Consider the following 20,713-nt stretch of genomic DNA (forward strand, 5'->3'; position numbering starts at 1 on the left):
GTAAAAAAGGCAAATTTGCATTGTCAATAAATAAAGGACACATTTGAGCGTTTGTTTTATAAAATTATATTTTTATTGCTATGGTAGTTGTAATGCACGAATTTTTTTTTATACTTTAGATTTATCAATGGATGAACTCACTGCTCAGTGTTTGATATTCTTTCTCGCCGGATATCATACAACGTCAGTAACACTAAGTTTCACTTCATACCTTCTTGCACTGCATCAAGACATACAAGAAAAACTGTTTCAAGAAATAAGTGACATATTAAAGAAAACCAAAGTAAGTGCAATTTTTAAATAAATAAATAAAACTAAAGTATATCTTAAGGGATATCTTATAACTTTAGATTTTGAAAATAAATGTTTTAAAATAATATTTATTTAATGTTTTTAAAGGTGGCATTGAAATCTAAAAAACAACTTAATTGATATATTTTTTATTTTGGGAACAGCTTTGTTTTATTTTGTTTCGGATGTTATCTTGTGGGGGAAAAATATTTATTTTCTGTATTGCGTCAGTCATATGTTTTGTACTAACGATGTGCTAGGCTATATTAAGATTAGATATTATAATCATTAGCAGATTGGATTTTGGTGTTGTAAAGAAAAAAATTGTGCCATTGAAATTATTCAATACATTTACAACAATTATATTTTTAAATAAAATAATACTCGTTTTAATTTTTTTTCCATTGTTTTAACATTGTTGACTGTCACAATACTGTAAAAAATTTCGGATCAAATTATGGTTAAAAATTCAGGTACTCAGGGTGCCGGTAGTTTTTACCTTGGAATCCATTTTTATAAGAGCATGTTACAGAATAAAAGATCTGATATACCGTAATTTTTTCAGTAATAGTTTCCGCAAAATCACTGAATCACTCTAATTAAATAAACAGTGTAATGTTTGAGGTATAATATTTTGCTGTAAAAATGGATTTTAAGGATGATGCCCCCAAAGTGCCGGTTCCTTATACCGTAACTTCATTCGGAATTTTTTACAGTATACCTACCAGACTTACAGAAGCAACATCACTTTTTTGAGAGTTCATGTGAGTATAATGAGACAATCTGATACTTAACAGTTTAGTTACTGATCTTGTTTAGCCCTGATTTTGTACATGAAGATTTCAAATCTATTTTATATGTATACCTTAAAGAAAAATGCGATTGTTCAATCAGAAGATATAGAATACTTGGTTTTATTTGCTGTCATTGTGGACAAAATTAATAAATTTTTCATGCGTGGTATTTATTTCTGCAGAAATTTGCAGTCGAATAAGAATTAGGCACACTGCAAAAAGTTACGGTAAAAAGTAACGGCACTCATGAAGTCAGTATTCTGTCCAATTTTTTACCGAAACATGTTTCGGAACAAAAAGAATCTGATTTACAGTTATTTTTACAGTAATAATTACAGTAAAATCACTGAATCACTCTAATTAAACAAATACTGTAAAGTTAGAGGTATAATATTTTACGGTAAAAAGGTATTTTATGGATGATGCCCCTAAAGTCCCGTACTTTTATACCATAATTTAATCCGGAATTTTTTTACACCGTACTTTTATTATTTACTGTGGATATAAATGAGATGAATCAACTAAATTCCTTCTTTTCTTTCCGTGAATTCCTTCTTTTTCTCCACTTTTTATAATCGACAATGGCTTGATGCTGGAGCAACCGAAAGTAAGAAATTTTGGATAGATAATTAATAACTTAGAAGTGTAGAAAGCTGTCAAAAAACTTTAATATCGGTAGGGAAGCTTTTTATGACAATTCGAACCAACTGCTACTATAAAATAGTGCTTCTGTGGTAGTTAATTGAATTAAACGTATTCATGTAGTAATTTGTTGTTGCCAGCTCATGCACTAGATCCTGTAGACTTATTAGAAAATGAACAATGATTTGTACCCATTACTGTGTAGTTTTTTTTAAATAGAAAATAAATTTTTCTTCAGAAGTTGTTAAATAATTTGGCCATATTGAAGAATAAATTTTTAGTTTCAATACTTGTACACATTGTTGATTTTTTAAAATATAAAAAATGATAAATGTTTTTCACTTATTATATTGTAGTTTTTTTTTAAAATTGTGAATCGTTGTAGATTCAATGACGAGTGTAATTATATAATTTTTGATATATTTAGGGGCAACTAACGTATGAAGCTGTGCAAGAAATGAAATATTTGGATAACGTAATCTCCGAATCACTTCGATTGTATCCAGCACTCGTGAGGTACGTAACGTATGAAACCAACATATAAAATGCATTGGTTTATATTGATTAGTGCATTATATTTAACATGTTCACTACAATGGAAAGATTTTAATTTCTTTCTACCATTTCTAAGAATTGCAATAAAATGAATTCATTTGTATTTTTTTTTTTTTAAATTTCCAATTTATATAATAAGTTAACCTTCTAATGCTCAGTTTCCATTCAAACCAAAAGTTCTTTTCAATAATTTTCTGTTTTTATAGAAATACCTTGAAATAAATGTACACATAGTATGGTTATTTGACTGTAGTAAAGATTACTGCCTCTAGTCTATAGGTTTCATAACCGTCGTTAAACGGCCGACCCAATTTTGAAGTTACGACTACCAAGTTCAACTCCGTACCCTTGTAATTTTGAACCTAATCTAGAAGACAAGGGGACTCCTAGATTAAGCATTGGGAGAAACTTAGAAACTTGCCTTCGTGGAGGACTTTTTGATGGAAATAACCCGCATTTGCGTTACATGGTGAGGAAAACCTCTCGTGGTTAGCCTAACGGCAAGGGAATCTAACAGATTATCCATATACTACTGAGGATATTTTACATCAGATCACTGTGGCCGGTGCAAGCCGGATGCGGAATTCGTATCGACCAGCCATGGCTGGGATTCGAAACAAGTTCACTTCATAGTGAGGCTCTCATAAAGCTCTATCCCTTGAGCCACCATGGCTCAGTCTGCAGGTTTGTAGATCGCTTCTCTGGCCTGGCATTAAAAATATTAGTGAATATTAGGCGAAAATATTAATTATATATAGCTTATGTATAATCATGGCGCTCACCTGATATGAAAGATTCTCTACAAATGTTTTGCGTGTTACGTCATCCTAACGCAATATATCACTGAAACGTTTTATAGCTTGGTCAGAGCGTATATGAGTAAGTCTGAACTCAGTAATAAATTTTGCAATTTTAATGAATTTAAGAATAAAATAATAAATTATAGACTAACGTATAACTCATTTAGATGAATGTTTTAAATTTGATCTTTTGTTCATATTCTTGTTCTTTTGTATTACAAACTTTTAATATTTTCCAGATAGCCGCAAAATTTTAGTTAGATTATGTTTCATTTTTTCTTTCTTAAAATAGAGAGCTTTGCGTAGCTTTTCTTAGCTAACTGTAACGCTTATCTTGTTTTCTACTCCATAGCGACACTGTAATTTGTAAGGAAACTTTTACGCATGCGTTGTGGAGTTAGAGTTAATATTCGAGTTAGAGGAAAACGTTACTCTTAGCAAAATCTCTTTAATAAATTGTCAAAATATCCTATCTTTAAAAGAAGCTCTCTTATATTTTACTGAATAAAATAATTTTCTTGATGCTGATGCCACAGTTTTTTGTTTTAAAAATAGTTTGTCTATAAACACAATATAGTTATAGTTTGTCTATATTCACAATAATAGTTTCTATTACATTCTTTTGATTATAGAAAATAAGTGTATTAAAAAATGTTTGCACAGGAATTAATTTTGAGTTTATCAATGTATCTTTTCTAAGCATTTATTTTATATTTCATTTAAAGGTTATTAATAATAATATATATTATAATAATGTATAAGTGTTATTAAATGTAATGCATTAAAACATGAACATTTTAAGTAAACCTCCCATAAAGCTCCCCTTTATTAGCATTAACTAAAGAATTAAATTAAATAAAACAAACTCTAAAATTATTGAAATTATGTAGTGATTTTTTATTTTTTCATAAATGTAAAACTATTAAATATCATAGGTTTTGTCTTGAGTACAAATTAAAATTATATATAAATGCTAAGTTACAAAGAAAAAAAAAGGCAAAACGAAAGAGAATCTTAAAATTGCTTTCGCAAATCCTCTATAATAAAGATGACAAACAAAAAAAAAATGTTTTTCGAGAAATGTACTATATAAATAAATTTCGGATGTAAAACAAATGAATCAAACTGTACAAATATTTCATTGCATAGATTAGAACGAACATCTGCTGCAGATGTCAAACTGGGAGACACAGGACTTATTATTCCTAAAGGTATGTTAGTTGGAATTCCCATAAATGCGATGCACAGAGATCCAACTCTTTTCAACAATCCTGAGAAGTTTAATCCAGACAGGTGAATAGTTTAATTCTTATTTTTAATTTTATTAATATTTTTTAACGCCATATTGAGAAAATTAACCTTGTGATTTTCTACACTGTATAAAATTTTCATGTATCTGAGCATCAAAAATGGGGGAACTACTTTACACCAAAGTGATGTTCTACTACACCGAAACCTAAGAATAATTCCTGTAGCTGAGAAACAACTAGAATGTTCTTTTACACTACTTAGTGTAGAGTAGTCATCCTTAACCAGGCTTTAATAATATTAAAATTTAAAAGTATGGTAAGATATGATAAACATAAAAATCAGTGATGTTATCTTTATGTGACAATGTAAATTCAATATAATCAGTAATAAAATGATTTAGTAAATTAAACATACGCGTTGCAGAGGGAATATTAAGACGATTTCGAACTAGACTGAATAGAGCAGGTGTGAATAGAATTGTAAAATTACTTGATATAGTTTTAAGAGTATTTAAAATATAAATATGAATATGATTATTACACAGCTAAAAACATTAATACATACTTTAAACGGCGGACTTCAGTTTTTGCAGATGAAAAGCAATATTGAAAACAGCCACAATCACTGTCGATTGTATACAATTACAGACTAAATCAAAAGGTGCCGATTTTGGAGTTTTCGGGAGCAAAGATATTTAACATTGCAAGTGATCTTTGTGTGAACTTTTTGTATTTTCGGTAGCTTTCTTACACACTTTAAATTGCATATGAAAGTTCGATTTCGTCTTAAGGTTGCTTTTCGAAGGCTCCGTCGTAATATGAAATGGTGCTTTTTTAAAAAAAAAATAATATGCTATTTTTATAACTACTGTGAGTTTGCAACTGTTACTCGTGACAATTAGATCAAGTTTAGCCTATCTAAAGTCAGTACTATCAACGCTTATTTTGAAAATGGCGCAAAACGTTAATATGGAGAAAAGCCACAGTTTTGTGAAAACAAAAAGCGTTTGTGATCTAAGTTTTTAATATTAAAAAATATCGACGAGAGTATTTACAAATAATTAATAAATTAAAAATTATTAAATTATCTCGATTTTAATTATAGTTTATAATTAGAAAAGACAATTTACTTCGATTTTTTCCTTATCAAATTAAAATAAACGATTGAGTCACAAATTTGATTTGACACTATATTGAAAGGTTGAAAATACGTCCCCAATAGTCTTTTAAAGCTGTGGGTATATTTTGTTACATTTCTTTGCAATTGTGTTTAATTGTTCTGGCTTTGCATGCAATTTTATAGCTCATCGCGTGAAGGTAAAGGGTAAAACCAGATACACTCATGACATAGAAATTTCTTTGATTAAAAATCACAGTGTTTATATATGGTCATTCAACTCTTACTTTCTAACGTCTAGGAGAATTGCTGATCAAATGTGAATGTAAGACACTGTAAGAGCATATGCCAATCGTGTCAAGCTATTGAGTATAGCTTAAATTTACTTTGTTCGATATTCGATAAATTATTTAAATACCTGTTAAATTTTATTTAAAACATTAATTATTTCAGTCATTGCATTCTTGTGTATTTATTAGATTTAGTCCTGAAGAAAGAGAGAAGATTCAGCCTTATTCATATCTTCCATTTGGGGCTGGACCCAGAAACTGCGTGGGAATGCGTTTTGCATTATTGGAAATAAAAGTGTGCTTAGTGTACGTTGTTAGCACATTTCACATAAATATTAGCTCAGAAACTAAGGTACAATAATTATATATTTAATATAGATTAGAATTGAAAAATAATTTCGATTTCTATTTTTTTTCCCCAAAAATGTATTGTTTTAAGTATTTTAAAGGCTAAACATTTACAAAATAAACTACGATTATATGATAATTACGATAATATGATATGGGTAGATTTTTAATTTTCATGTCGAGCCATTTATTTTTAATTTCTTCAGTTTTAAGCATACTTTTGGCCGTTACAGATAGATCTAATTTGGATATCATGTATGGATAATTATCTCAGAGAAATGAATAAAATTCGTTTTAGGAAAAAATCCATTTATTAAGTAAATGTTAAGAAGATTATGCCAAATTCAAAAATATAAAAATAAAGAAAATACCTTATCGGAATCAAGTTACACATTCTCTTAAATCGAGAATTTATGTTAAGATTATTGAACGGTAAGAACTGGGCGTCCTTAAACGCTCCCCCCCAATCTCCACACAAATAATTCAAACTTAAAAGTGTATGAATTGTTTCCAACGGACAGTTAGGAGCATGGGAAGAGATCCAAGGTTGGCGAATTATCGAAAGGTAACATAGCCAAAAATAAAGCCAATCCCCATAATCAATATTAAATTTGAAAGTAATTTGGCTATCGCGAATCAAGTTACTGTTAGAATTAGTATAGCAATGTAACTGAAACATATTTGTGATACGAAATAAAGAATAAAGAGTTATAGATAGACTTTTGTTTTCGATTGTCGCGACAGTGAATTAATGAGTCTGACATTAGTATGGGAATAAAAGTAATTTCGCTGTTACATTGATGGTATAAGAAAAGAATACCATATTTTTTATTCGCTTTTTATAACTTATAATAAAAATTAAATAATCGGTGGTTTAATTTAATTAAAATTCGGTTTAGATCGGTTAGTTTTCGGTTATTAAAAAAAATAAGTAAGAAATTAAAGAAATTTTAAAAGCTGGGAAATATGTAATGCCTATTGTGGCATCAGAAGAATAATTTCAGTGGCAGAAACATCTGTATAAATCTGCAATATCATGGAACAAATTTTGAACTTTCTTGTTTGTCGTAAGTTTAAAGAAGCAATGATGTCAAATATTGCAATGAGGAAATGGTTGCACTACTATAAGAAAGTACTTACAATTAAATAATTGAATCATTATTAGTTTAAAATTTATTAATTGAAAAAAAAAAAACCTCTGTAACAGCAAAATTAAAGTATAAAATTATTGTTTTGAATTATTTTATTGAAATAAATAAAATTGAAAACAAAAACTAAAAAAAAATAGTGCGTGGAGTCCCTCCGCGCGGAAGAAGTTAAACTTCTCAATCTGCGACGTTAATTGCAGAAGAATCAGCAGTCGTAGAAGGATCACTAGTTCTATTCAACGACTCTTTTTTCTGCTCCGCTCGCTTCCGTGCTCTGTAATCACGGTAATATTGTGCATTTTTTCCTCGTGGATCTCTTGAACCAGTGGAAGTGCTTGTGGTTCCCTCATCATCTCGCCATGGAAAATGTATTTGTATTAATAATGTATGTGAATGCGTCATGATGTAATTTCAAAAGAAAAACCTAACAATCAATTGATATTCACAAGAGACGTACTTTGACATAACCTGAAATCCGTCGCATTGTCGTTGGGTTTGTTTTCACTCATGTCTTAAAATTGTTATCCACTAAATTTGAAAATAAAAAATACTATCCTATTAAATTGTATGTGTATCAAATCAAACTAAAAAAATATTTACAGAAAAACAATACTTTATGACTTTTATGCTAGTGAGAACCAAAACAATATGGAAGTGAATGAGGGAAAACTGTATCCTACCACGTCATTCCCGGCCAATAAAAATGTAGCGTTAAACGTTTAACGCAACCTTGTTGCAAGTCGCATAAGAAGTATAACTTCAAAAAAAAAAAAAAAAAAAAAAGTACGAAACACCGGCTAAGCTAAATACACTCATGAAAAAAAAAATTAGCGCACCAAGAAGGAGTCGTCAAAATGAAACGAAATTTTACATACGTAATCACGATATAAGTAAATGATTAGAAAAACAAAGAAAAACGATAATCTTTGATTTTCTAATCATTTACTTATATCAAAGTAGTCATTACGTATATAAAATTTCGTTTCATTTTGACGACTCCTTCTTGGTGCGCTAATTTTTTTGTCCATGAGTGTAAATTTTCCAAGCGAATAAAGTTTAAAAAGCACTAAAATTCTAGAAATTAAATACTTCTACTGAAGAAAAATAATTTTATGCTTCCAATGATTTTCTAAAAGAGCTTAAACAGTAGGCAGAGAAAAAAATTTCCGATGCCGTGGACTTAGGGAAACCAAGTAAATGAATAATACAAAATTTTGTTAAAACCCTCTAAAGCACGTCAATTTAAAATTTGCCAGAAAAAAAACAGGAATAATGCAGAGCAGATCGTTTTTTTTTTTTTTTTTGTTTAAGTTTTATTTTGTGGGGAAAAATGTCTATTATGTTTTTAAAAAAATTGATCTAAAAACAATAATGCTTATGTTACTCTTTTTGCAGGTTCCATTAGAGTTCGACAAAGGACAAGGTCTCTTGCGACCAAAGCCTATAAATCTCAAATTTCTTCGACGAGATAATTGCATCCTTAACAATCGTGTACTTTAAAAGAAGACAAATTCCATACTGTTTTTTTTTAATGCTTAATGGGGTTACTTAAAGGAAGTTTTAGACTTAGTAGTTTAGAAGTTTCCTACTATTGTCAATTATTTTGATTCACTTTGATTCATTAAATGCTTGTAAATATTTTATCATTTTTCATAGCTTTCATGATTAATGCGATTCATTATTTTCTTAATGTATTTGTGTTGATTTAAGTTAAATAAAATTTTCTTCTATTTTAAAGTTATTTTATTGATGGAAAGATATTAGTGGGCTTAGAATGATATAAAATAAGTAACTTATCCCAAATTCTTCAGAAATGGAACGGTTTGGAGAGCTTACAAAATTGATTTAAATTTCGAATTATATAAATGTAGTGTTAAGAGTATCAACATAGTTTTTAAACATTTTCATCAATGTCGATTCTATTAATTTACGGTGTGACAAATAATTAAATAGTGGTCTAGCAGCCAAGATCTGAAAGTATAGAAATGGTCGAATATCTATAAAAATACGCATCGGATCAATATATTCATATGAAATACCTATTTTCAAAAGGTGAATTTGCTGATAAAAAAAATCGACACCTACTTCCAAAATCTGAGGGTGGACAGAAAGTTTCTTTCCTTTTCTCCTATGTTCTCCTTTTTTCCTCCTGCAGATTTGGATTTTCTAGGAAAACATGAGTTTTTGTGGATTTTGGTTCACAGATGGCGCCGTATTCCCACACTTTCTGGGGGGCCTCAAAAATTAGTAAAATGTCCACAATATTACTATTTCTTTTAAATACTGAAAGAAAAAGTTTCTCAAAAAATTCACTTTTTTTTCCCTTCTTCAAATTTTCTTTATATTGTGATAAACCAAACTCGTGTAAACAATGCACTAATCAAATTCGAAAGTACAGCTGAATTTGAATTGGTGCAGTTTTTACGTCAACGGCTTAGGTGAATGCACTGAATATGAACTTTAATTTTTTTAAAAGTGATATCTTTAAATAAATTATTGATATTCTACCATTTTTATGAACTTCAAAAGTTCTTTATTATGCAAAAAATAAATAAATAAATACATTTTGAAGCTTCAAAATAAATTAAAAATGGATGATAAAAAAAAAATTATACGGCTCATAGAAGAGAGTTTGATTATCTATAAATCTTACAAAAATAAATGTGAGCTAATTAGGTTGTTAGATGAGAATTATAAACACGAGGCCTAGTTCTGGGCATCCTGTGCAAAATATAATTACAATAGATCTAGGTGAGAGGATCTGAGATTTAGATGAGACAAGTACAAAAAAAGGTAAATTTCCTGGAAAAAGTCAATGATGTTTGAAGATCGTATGTTCTGCATGGTGCAAAATGGACAATTAGTCTAATTTTCATTTTGTGACATACCGTGATACACGAAAGTCAGCATACACTTTCAAATTTTCCCATTTTTTTTAAATAAAATGCAAATAAATTTCTTTTTCTCATTCGTATAGCTACCAGTATGCATTTGAATCATTATGTGTCTAATAGACATCAAACATTTTAAGATTGTCATAATCATTTTCAGATTAAGTTAAAAATATGCGTACAGTTGGATTTAAATAGATTTTAGCTGGTATTTGGTCATCTTTTTATTCTCTTAATATATCTGTAAGAATTGTGCCTTGTTTTATATAAGCTTTAGAGGAGATTTTTGAATGAAATTTATTTCATTAATTTTAAAATGGCAATTAAAAGAACTGAAACATCATTAGAAATCAGAGAACTGGTTATTAAATTGAAAAATGAGACAAAATCACTCAATCAAATAAGTCAAATTATTGGTAGAAGTAGAGCTACAGTGCAAGGAATAATAAGGCAATATAATTTGACAAAAACTACGGAAAACTTGCCTCGTACTGGTAGACCACCAAAATTGAACGGTAGAGATAAAAGAGAAATCATTCGAACAATTCGTAATAATCCGAAAACTACTGCAGTAGACATAGCCAAACATCTTGAAAAGGTTAAAGAAACTAATGTAAATCCAGAATGTGTTAGAAGAGCCTTGAGAGAAGAAGGATATAATAGCAGAATTCCTCGTAAAAAACCTCTCATTAGTAAAGTCAATAGAGACAAAAGATTAGCATTTGCGCATCTTCATGAAAACGATAATTTCGATTACTGGAGCAAAGTTATTTTTACAGACGAATCTAAATTTAACATTTTCGGCTGGGATGGTAAGCAAAAAGTTTGGAGACAACCCGGAACAGAGTTAGAGTTGAAGAATCTGACTCCTACAGTAAAACATGGTGGAGGTTCAGTGATGGTTTGGGGCTGTTTTTCAGCTTCAGGTGTTGGCAATTTAGTCTTTATAGAAACCACTATGGATTGTTTTGTCTATTTGAATATATTGAAAAACAATTTGAAGCAATCAGTGAGAAAATTAGGCATAGGAAATGACTGGATATTCCAACAAGATCAGGATCCAAAGCACACAGCTGTTGTACAACACAACTGCACTCCCCTCCTCAAAGCCCCGACCCTAATCCTATCGAAAATTTATGGGATGAACTGGACAGAAGTATCAGAAAAAGGCAAATTAAAAACAAAGACGATCTTAAAAAGACATTGCTTGAAGAATGGCAAAAAATCCCCCCGCACTGTAACCGAAGGACTGGTCTATTCAATGCCTAATCGTATGAGAGGTGTTTTAAATTCAAAAGGTGGACTAACTAAATATTAAAATATGGAAATTTCAAACATAGAATTTCCTGTATGTTCACTTTCGTGACTTGCGAAATGACTGATTCTCCAATATATTATATTATTTTATGTCTAATGATAAAAAAACTGCTGTTTTTGCTCATCAATTTTTTATTTCTAATCAATTTAAGCTAAATTGAATTCAATTCTTAGGTAAATATTTGAAATAAATAAGTTTCTTTTCATTTTGAAAGGTGTATGCTGACTTTCGTGTATCACTGTAGCTAAGTTAACTGTTAAACGATCTTAAAGCAACCTCATTAAGTCCTCTTTATCGTTCTGAATATTAAACCGGTTCCAAAGTGTGCGAAGAGGTTTTTCCCTTTGTCAAACATGAACAAAGCAGAGTTAGTTACGTAAAAGAACCTCTTTTCTTGCTTCCGACATTAACAATCCGAAACATTAACATTCAAACGTAATCAGTTAAGAGGTCTCACCCCGTTCGCGTTGTGCATTGGCCGCGCCAATTATTCAAATTTAAAAGATTGAATTTTGAAAACTCCTTTCTACGTATTTTACATATAATAAATTCAAAGTATAACATATAAGTTGACCTTCAAATACTTAAGGTTGTAATGTTCTGCAAAATAAAAAAAAGAGGAAAATAACCAGGGTGTTCTGCAAAATAAAAAAAAGAGGAAAATAACCAGGGTGTTCTGCAAAATAAAAAAAGAGGAAAATAACCAGGGTGTTCTGCAAAATAAAAAAATCAGAAACCATACAGAAAGTTTGTATTTAATGAGACACTTTGTTTTGCAGTATTGGATTGCATTTTTTGGAGTTAATTATTCATTCTCAATTGGTACGAAGCTTCCAAATGTTAAATAAGCCCTAAATTGTTTTTGTGGATGCTCAATGGTTTGATAGGACGCTGCGTTCCTTTATAAGTTCTTCAGAGCTTTATCTGACAAATGTTGAGCAAAATCCTTTTACAAGAAATCTGTTTAGTTGCTGAGTACTCGAAGAAGAAAAAAAAGTTTTATGAAATCCAGAAATAATGTATCTAGAATAATTGAGCAGTAATTTTTGCATCAGTGAATTAGTGCATTGGTAATACCGTTCATACTTGTCACTCGGTTTCAATAAACTAATTCTTACAGCTACTTAAAGACAACAAATGCCGTATACCTCTACGTTTCACCATCGCATCAGTTTAGACTAGGTCAAGACGTATTTCTTTTTGTAGAAAAATATATTAGAAACCAGTATAAAGTGAGAAATCCCTGTGGTATAATACAATGAAATAATGAAAAATAAAGCTTGTCCTAATCAATTTGCACAGTACTGTGCATGAAGAGAGCGCGAAAACAAAAACATCAAAACCTGAAGCCATCAATAACAGAGTGGGGAGTTGAAAATCTTAGATAACAGGCAAAACGGGTTTAAAAAATATTAATATTTTTTTTACATTAAAATGAGTATTTATGTCTACGATCATGGAAAATATTATCGGCGGAGATAATTTGCCTGAATTATAGTTTAAATTAGTTTTTTTAATTTTACTCGTCTTGATTTTCCATTGTAACTGCCCATAAGATTTAAACATACTTTGGTGAAGCTTGGTAATACTTTGGTGGAACTTAAGCGACTCTTTGGTGACCTTTAGCTTCAAGGAGACTATTCGCAATTCAAATAAACTATAGGTGGCGCTGCAGTCTCGGGCAAATGGCGTCAGAAAAAGGTAATACAATCTGATGTTGTATCTGTTTCCCAGTGTATTAACTGTGTGATACATTAGCATTTTTTTACTAGCTAGCTTAATTTTTTAGTTCAGTGATGGATTTTATTAAATTATTAGATATTTTATCATATCTGATCTGGAAAGGGACGAGAAATCCAGGAGCATCAAAAATTATTAACCCACCGCGTTCGGCTCGGTTTTTATACTTTCCGGTCCTGAAATAATTTTTAAGTTACTTTTAGTTTAGTATTTTTTATTTTAAGTAATTTTTTCACCACTAAATATCAAAAATTATAAGTATGATATCAAATGCAACGTTAAAGCATCAATCTATCCTTAGTGACTGAAACAACATCATAGAACTATGCAAATCCGATGAATGGGTTAAAGCCGCCTAGCGGCTGTGTACCCAGGTTCTCGCTATTTCTACCATTCTAGCATCAATCTACTGGTTACTTTATTAAGAAGTAGGCGTTACTATCTTCCTTCAACGAATTTTTCTTTATAATTTGCGAAATTCCTGCCACCTAGTAGCGAAAATAAGCATCAGATGATGGCTTTGGATGATGGTCGTACACGGGGAAATGACGGGATCCGTATTGAAATCAGTGGAAAAATTTCTTCGGCCGCGATTTTCACGTTACCCGTAGTGGGGGTCGAAACAGATACCCCGCTCAAATCGCGGGAGCCGTGCTCGGAGGATTAATTCAAACCACATTATAACAATGTGGTGTTGTAAATACTTTTCTATTTAACCAATAAATGCTTTTTATAAATAAATAATGCATTTCTTTACTTCCAATAAAATTCTTTTTCGAGCAAAATAAAGCAGAGGACTCATAAATTTTCTTTCCATAATTCTGCTTACCATAAGGTAAGTCATCAATACTTATTCTCATAAAAATTAAGCAAGAATATCTTTATCCTTTGGTTATTTACGCTTAACCAAACATACCTTCAAAAAATGTACAAATGCCAAATTCTATCTTTATTTAAAATAACATACTTTTCATCCAGTTATAAGATTAATATTTAACCAGATAAATGAAGCAGAAATTTAATTTCAATTATGAATCCTCTAAAATAGAAGTGCTGTCATATAAATGCATACATACCGGGTAAAATATAGTTTCGAACTTTAAAAAATGTTTCCAACACACAAGCATGTGCTTTGTAACTGTCTTTCAGATGCGTAGCTTATTTATCCACAAGTTTCTTCTATTTTCTTTTTTTCCGTCGACAAAAACAATTTCCCCTTCTTTAGGAAAAGTATGAAAGCTAACGTCATCTCGAGTGACATTGTGGAAAGCAGCAATTTCTATTGCTGAAACCCAAACTTTCAGACATTTTACAATTTCGTATTAATCATCAGCCTAAGTTGGCTTTACGTGTTGCGTTCAATTCTTGAATCACCGCAAGGTGGCGTATTCGAGCTCTAGAATTGCGAAAGTCGATATCCCTATATACCAAATGGAAATATCGGAAACTGTGTTTTCCAAATTTTCACAACACCTTGATAATTATTTGTGAAATAATTACTTTTTAAGTAATAAAATATTTTATAGTAAATTTAATTTTTACATTTAAAAAAGTTTAAATACTTCTCAAATAAATAATACTCTTAAACGAAAATTATGATAAAATCATGCCTGGCCGTACATTTATACTGGACTGATAAATCATAAGTTATGATCCAGTTTTATCAAATGAAAAGAAGATTTCGTTGATTGTTATCATCATAAAATTTATAAAAGCTGTAAAATCAATAAAACTTATTGTTCACAAATATTTTTATAGGACCAAACTCCAATCACTCTACAAATCACTCCAAGCAGCCAACAGTCTTTGATTTTTCTCTACAACCTTTCTGTTGTCCCCAACCAATAGTTTCAACCAATAGTTTTGTTATTGGAATTACAGAGAGGGTTATAAGCTGACGCAAAGAGTTCGTCGCACTAATCTATAATCTACAATACCTTTATATCTAATTTAAAAGTATTGTATGTACTTTTTTTTTCATCATCCTTTCTTATTACGTTTTTGATTTTGATTATTATTTCAATTTTAAACTGAAAATTGTATTTCTTTATTATAAACTAATCTATATATATATAAATCCAATGATAGTGTCGCACCAGCCAATGAAATCTAAGGTATCACGTGACAGTATGAAAGAAGTAGCCAATCCAAGCGAGGATGCAGTTTTGAGCCAATCAAAAAAGAGAACGCATTCGCGTCAAAGCTTTTTGTTGATTTACTTTGAGTGGGTTTTTGCTGATTACATCTCATCTTATCTTATCATTCTTATGCCTATCCAGTGATTGATATCTTTTAATGTTTACATTTTTGTTGTTTGCTATTATAAAGCTTACTGAGGCTTGCTTACCTTAAAATGGTTAAATTTTAAATCACATTTATTTATTCAATTCATTTCAATCATTTGGAATTTCAGTATAATGTCTGACAGGACAGATCGCGATCGAGAATATCGCAGACAGCGGAGATCGGATCCCACGTTTCGTCAAAATGAACAAGAGCGTCGAAGAATAAATCGACAAAATAATCGAGAGCTTACTAATGCCCGCCAAAGAGAAAATCGAAGTAGGGCAGCTAATCGTCTTCGAGAAATAGATGAAAATCAGTATTTGGGAGAATCGTACAGTGATGACTGTCCACCTCTTTTGATTGGATCTATGTCTGTAGAATGCTCTCATTGCAGGGCACTATCCTTTGTAGCAGAGCATGGAAGAATAAAACACAATTGCTGTCACAATGGCAAGATAGAGCTGAACCCAACTCATCCGTATCCAGAAACTTTGAAACAGCTTTTATTGGGAAATGACAATGACTCAATGAATTTCAGGCAAAATATACGTTTTCACAATTCGTCTTTTGCTATGGCAGCATTTTGTGCAACCCAAGAAATTCAATTTAAAGGTATAAGCTGTGTTGCTCTTCGTGGGGAAGTTAACGCAATGGCCACAACCAGCATCATGCCAGCGAACAATGAAAAACCACGTTTTGCGCAAATCTATATCCATGAAAATGAAACTGCTTTGGCCTGCCGAACATCTGAGAGCTGCAAGCCAAGTGTTTTAAAAATCATTCAAGATGTTATGCAGCTAAACCCATACGCTCAAGTGTATAAATCGCTGTTTGAAGCTTATAAGAGGCATCCTACGGAGAGTGTTCGCCTTGAATTTCACAAGTTGACCACTACTGATGGCAGACGTTATAATCTTCCAACATCTGGTGCTGCTGCTGAAGTGTCGGCTGTTGTTGTGACAGGTGCTGAAGGTTTAATACCTGATCATGTACAATTTATCGCATACCCAAAACACCAGTTTGTGTGTCAAAAGATGTATAAACTGTCTCATCATGTGGAACCAATGGTTTTCCCATTGCTTTTTCCATCAGGTGATCCTGGTTATTCCCTAAACGTACTAAATAATGCAGGATCAAGTCGTGTTACTGCTGTACAGTATTTTGGATGGCGGTTGCGAGTGCTTAGAGACTTTAACATTTTCACCTCTGCTGGTCGTTTATCCCAGCAATATATTCTGCATGGTTACATTACTATGGAGTGGAACAGGCTGAATTATATCAAAAGTCATCAGAATTTATTTCGGAGAGAAACACTTCAAGGGCTGATTGATCATGTGCATATAGTTCCGCCAATACCTCAGACATTGTACGACTTGGGCGAGCTGTCGTTCTTCCATCATCATTTGTTGGCAGTCCGAGAGCAATGCAGCAGCATTTCCAAGATTGTATGGCTCTCTCAAGAGATGTCGGACGACCTGATTTGTTTGTAACTTTCACAGCAAATCCACAGTGGCCAGAAATTAGAGAATACTTGAGTCAACTTCCAACAGGATTCACTGCAAGTGACATTCCACATGTTGTTGTACGAGCATTCTATTGCAGATTTGAGGAGTTTGTGAAAGAGATAGCTGCAGGAAAGGTTTTTGGCAAAGTAATGGGCTATACTTTAAATATTGAATTTCAAAAGAGAGGTCTCCCACATGCCCATTGTTTATTCATTCTCAACCCACGTGACAAATTGCTGACCCAATCATCAATTGATAGATTTATCTGTGCTGAAATACCTCCAAAAGATAATTTTCCAAATCTGCATCAAAAAGTGTCCAAACATATGTTACATGGCCCACATAGTGAAGCAACTCCATGTTATGACAAAACAAGTGGCATCTGTACTAAAAAATTTCTTTTCGCTTTTCGAGAAGAAACGGCTATGTCTGGTCATGGTTTTCCTTTATATAGACGTAGAGACAACAGGAGTGATATGCATTTCTATAACATACGTATTGGAAACTTGCTAATTCCTGTCGATAATTCGATGGTTGGTTCCCTACAATGCCTATCTCCTTCTGAAATACAATTGTCATATCAATGTGGAGTACTGTGGAAGTGTAATGGCGTACAAATACATTTTTAAATATGTTAACAAAGGGCACGACAGAATCAAGGTGACAATTTCGAATGATGATAATGGGGTACAATTAAGAAATGAAGTTGACGAGTTCATCGATAGCCGATATGTAAGCTCAATGGAGGCAGCTTGGCGTTTATTGGAATTGCCGATGCATGACAACAGCCACACAGTTATTCGATTGCCAGTACATTTGCCTGGTAATCAACAGGTAACATTTCAAGAGGGTCAAGAAGTTAATGCCATAAATTCTGTGAATTCTGTAACTCAGTTGATGGGTTTTTTCCAGTTGAATGAGAATGATGTGGAAGCAAGATCTTTGAAATATATCGAGATCCCAAAGCATTATGTGTGGGTACAAAAAGATCGCCAATGGAAAAGAAGGCAACGTGGAAATAATAAGATAGTTGTTCGCATGTATGCCGTTTCACCCAGAGACAGTGAACGATTCTTCTTAAAATATTTGCTACATCATGTTTGTGGTCCAGTATCATTTGAGGATTTGCGAACAGTTGATGGCGTAACGTTCAACTCTTTTCGTGAAGCAGCTTATACTTTGGGATTTGGTGATGGGGACAATAAAATGGAGGAAATGTTAACAGAAGTGGTTCATTTTATGATGCCCAAAGAGCTCTGCGTTTTTTTCTCACATTTGTTATTGGCTTGCAATCAAATTGATGCCATTCAGTTGTGGGATAAATTTAAAAGCTATATGTGTGAAGATGCAAATGAGAATGAGTGCCTTCTGGAAAGCCGTTTAAACAGTGAGGACAAAACTTTGTCTGACTATGGATTTCCATCTGTTGTTACGATAGAACCATCAAATGTTGATGAAGTTTCTTCAGAGCAGCATCTCGAAATTTCTCAAGATATGATATCGAAACTTAACCTTGAAACTTAACCTGAACCTTAACAATTCCAACAAATTATTTTTTATCGATGGCCCAGGTGGTACTGGGAAAACTTTTTTATACAAATGCTTATACCATCACCAGAGGCATCTAAATAAAAACATTATATGTGTGGCTTGGACAGGCATTGCAGCCATATTATTACCAAATGGCCGAGCAGCCCATCGGATTTTTAAGCTGCCATTGACAATACCATCAGCAGAAGAACAACTTAGCCCTATTTATTTGGACAAAAGGACTAAACGTTTATTAGTCAATGCAGATCTCTTCATCTGGGATGAGGCCTCGATGATACCTGGTGTTGCTCTTAAATTAATTGATGTCACCCTGAGAGACTTATTGAAATCCGAAGCACCATATGGAGGGAAATGCTTCCTATTTGGCGGTGACTTTAGACAAGTTTTGCCGGTTATCAAAAGAGCAGGCAAACACCAAATTGTGAATGGAACAATGAAATGTTTGCCGATGTGGGAAACAGTAAAGCGATTTTCGCTTAACAAAAATATGCGTGCTACAGCACAAAGCTTCGGTGATTGGCTTCTTACTGTTGGAAACGGTTCAGTATCTCATCTGACAGTTCGTGAATTCCTATGTGAAAACATAATTAGTGAAGTTTTCGGTGAAATACTAACTGAAGATGTATTACGCACCTCAGTTCTTCTTGCTCCACTAAATGATCAAGTTCATAAACTTAACAGTGCCGTCCTACAAAAACTGCCCGGCAATATTATTGAATGCCGTTCATATGATAAAGCTACTTCATGTAATGGTGATGAAACGGACGATGAAAGTGTAATGTTGCGCTTTCAGCCAGAATATTTGGCGAAAGTCAATATCACAGGATTGCCGCTTCATAATCTTCAACTTAAAGTTGGAGCTGTAGTGATGCTAATCAGAAATTTGTGTATTGCCGATGGATTGTGCAATGGCACACGTTTGATTGTACGGAAAATAACTAAAAATGTTCTCTTTTGTACAGTTATGACTGGAAGTAAAGCTGGTAGTTCAGCTTGCATCCCTCGCATTACTTTAAATACTGGTGATAATAAAGAGTTGCCCTTTGTTTTGCATCGCACGCAATTTCCAGTCAGACTCGCATTCGCTATGACAATCAATAAAGCTCAAGGCCAGACTTTTGACAAAGTTGGCCTTTACATAGACCAGAATTCTCCACTATTTGGCCATGGCCAACTATATGTTGCTTTATCAAGGTGCCGGAGCATGTCTGGGATAAAAATTTAGATTGTTGGTGCAAATAGTGACATTGAAAGTTCCTCAATTAAGAACATTGTTTACACAGAAGTTTTGTAAATATCTTATTTTTGTGCATATTTTTTTCTTTGATAACCATTATGGTAAATTGTTATTATGTTTTTTATTTTTGTTTCTATAATTTGAATGTAAATTAATTGGGGGGTGATGCCCTCTAAAGAGAGCATCCAGTATACGATTCCCTTTGAATTTAATCATGTTGCTTTAAGAACATTGTTTATGCAGAAGTTTTGTAAATATCTTATTTTTTTGCATAGTTTTTTTCTTTGATAACCATTATGGTAAATTGTGATTGTTTTTTATTTTTGTTTTTATAATTTGAATGTCAATTAATTGGGGGGGGGGATGAAGCACTCTAAAGGGAGCGTCCGGCATCCAGTATATGATTCCCTCTGAATTGAATCAAATCTGCTCTGCCACGCGTGCTTCGGTAACGGAACTTCAGTTCCGGCTAATATATATGTTTTCGAATCTCATTATTATGATAGAATTCCTTGCAATTTACTAAAAATTTTGTATTTTACTGATTATTAAGATGATTAGTACATTGTTAAATAAAATCCCTTATGCTCTGCCGCGCATTTATACCCTTATATAAATGTATTAAAATTTGTTTGCGAAGCAAACAAAAAAGAATTGCGTAGCAATTCTCGGGGGTTGGCGAGCGATAGCGAGCAGGGGGCGGAGCCCCCTAGTTTTATAATATTTTGATAATTCAGAATGTTACTTCCTGTCTTATTCAAATAATGGCTAACTCTTTCATGCTTTCCTTTTCATAGAATTACTAAAAAAATTTAAAATGAAAAAAATATATATATAAATTGTAAAAGCATTTCAATAACTACCTGATGGGTGCTAGCATGAAGTCATAAAAAAATTTAGACGTCTGCTATTTTTTTTTAGAATTCTTGTTAACTTTTTTTCCTTTAAAA

General features: G+C 32.1%; 4 protein-coding genes across 6 annotated transcripts in view; all 4 read left to right on the plus strand.

Moving 5' to 3' along the window:
• LOC107452927 (cytochrome P450 3A6) overlaps positions 1-8,972 on the plus strand; it is a 31,517-nt gene extending 22,545 nt beyond the window's left edge. For all 3 annotated transcript variants that reach the window (XM_087153944.1, XM_087153945.1, XM_087153946.1), the window contains 5 exons: positions 120-283; positions 2,155-2,243; positions 4,232-4,375; positions 5,929-6,091; positions 8,631-8,972. In XM_087153944.1, the coding sequence (XP_087010070.1) occupies positions 120-283; positions 2,155-2,243; positions 4,232-4,375; positions 5,929-6,091; positions 8,631-8,735 (665 nt within the window). In that variant the 3' untranslated portion in view covers positions 8,736-8,972. The remainder of the gene's footprint in view (positions 1-119; positions 284-2,154; positions 2,244-4,231; positions 4,376-5,928; positions 6,092-8,630) is intronic.
• Positions 8,973-15,601: 6,629 nt separating this feature from the next.
• On the plus strand, positions 15,602-16,960 carry LOC147802979 (uncharacterized). Its single transcript, XM_087152798.1, has one exon. It carries the CDS (start codon positions 15,602-15,604, stop codon positions 16,958-16,960), a length of 1,359 nt encoding a protein of 452 aa, XP_087008924.1.
• Positions 16,961-17,581: 621 nt separating this feature from the next.
• On the plus strand, positions 17,582-18,499 carry LOC147802980 (uncharacterized). The gene has a single exon (XM_087152799.1). It carries the CDS (start codon positions 17,582-17,584, stop codon positions 18,497-18,499), a length of 918 nt encoding a protein of 305 aa, XP_087008925.1.
• A 298-nt stretch (positions 18,500-18,797) lies between these two features.
• LOC147802981 (ATP-dependent DNA helicase PIF1-like) lies at positions 18,798-19,751 on the plus strand. Its single transcript, XM_087152800.1, has one exon. The coding sequence runs from the start codon at positions 18,798-18,800 to the stop codon at positions 19,749-19,751; it is 954 nt and encodes a 317-aa protein (XP_087008926.1).
• Positions 19,752-20,713: the final 962 nt, after the last annotated feature.

Source organism: Parasteatoda tepidariorum, chromosome 10 (genome assembly GCF_982258835.1).
Source record: "Parasteatoda tepidariorum strain Cologne lab strain chromosome 10, Ptep-v5.0, whole genome shotgun sequence".
In the NCBI taxonomy this organism is placed as follows: Eukaryota; Metazoa; Arthropoda; class Arachnida; order Araneae; family Theridiidae; genus Parasteatoda; species Parasteatoda tepidariorum.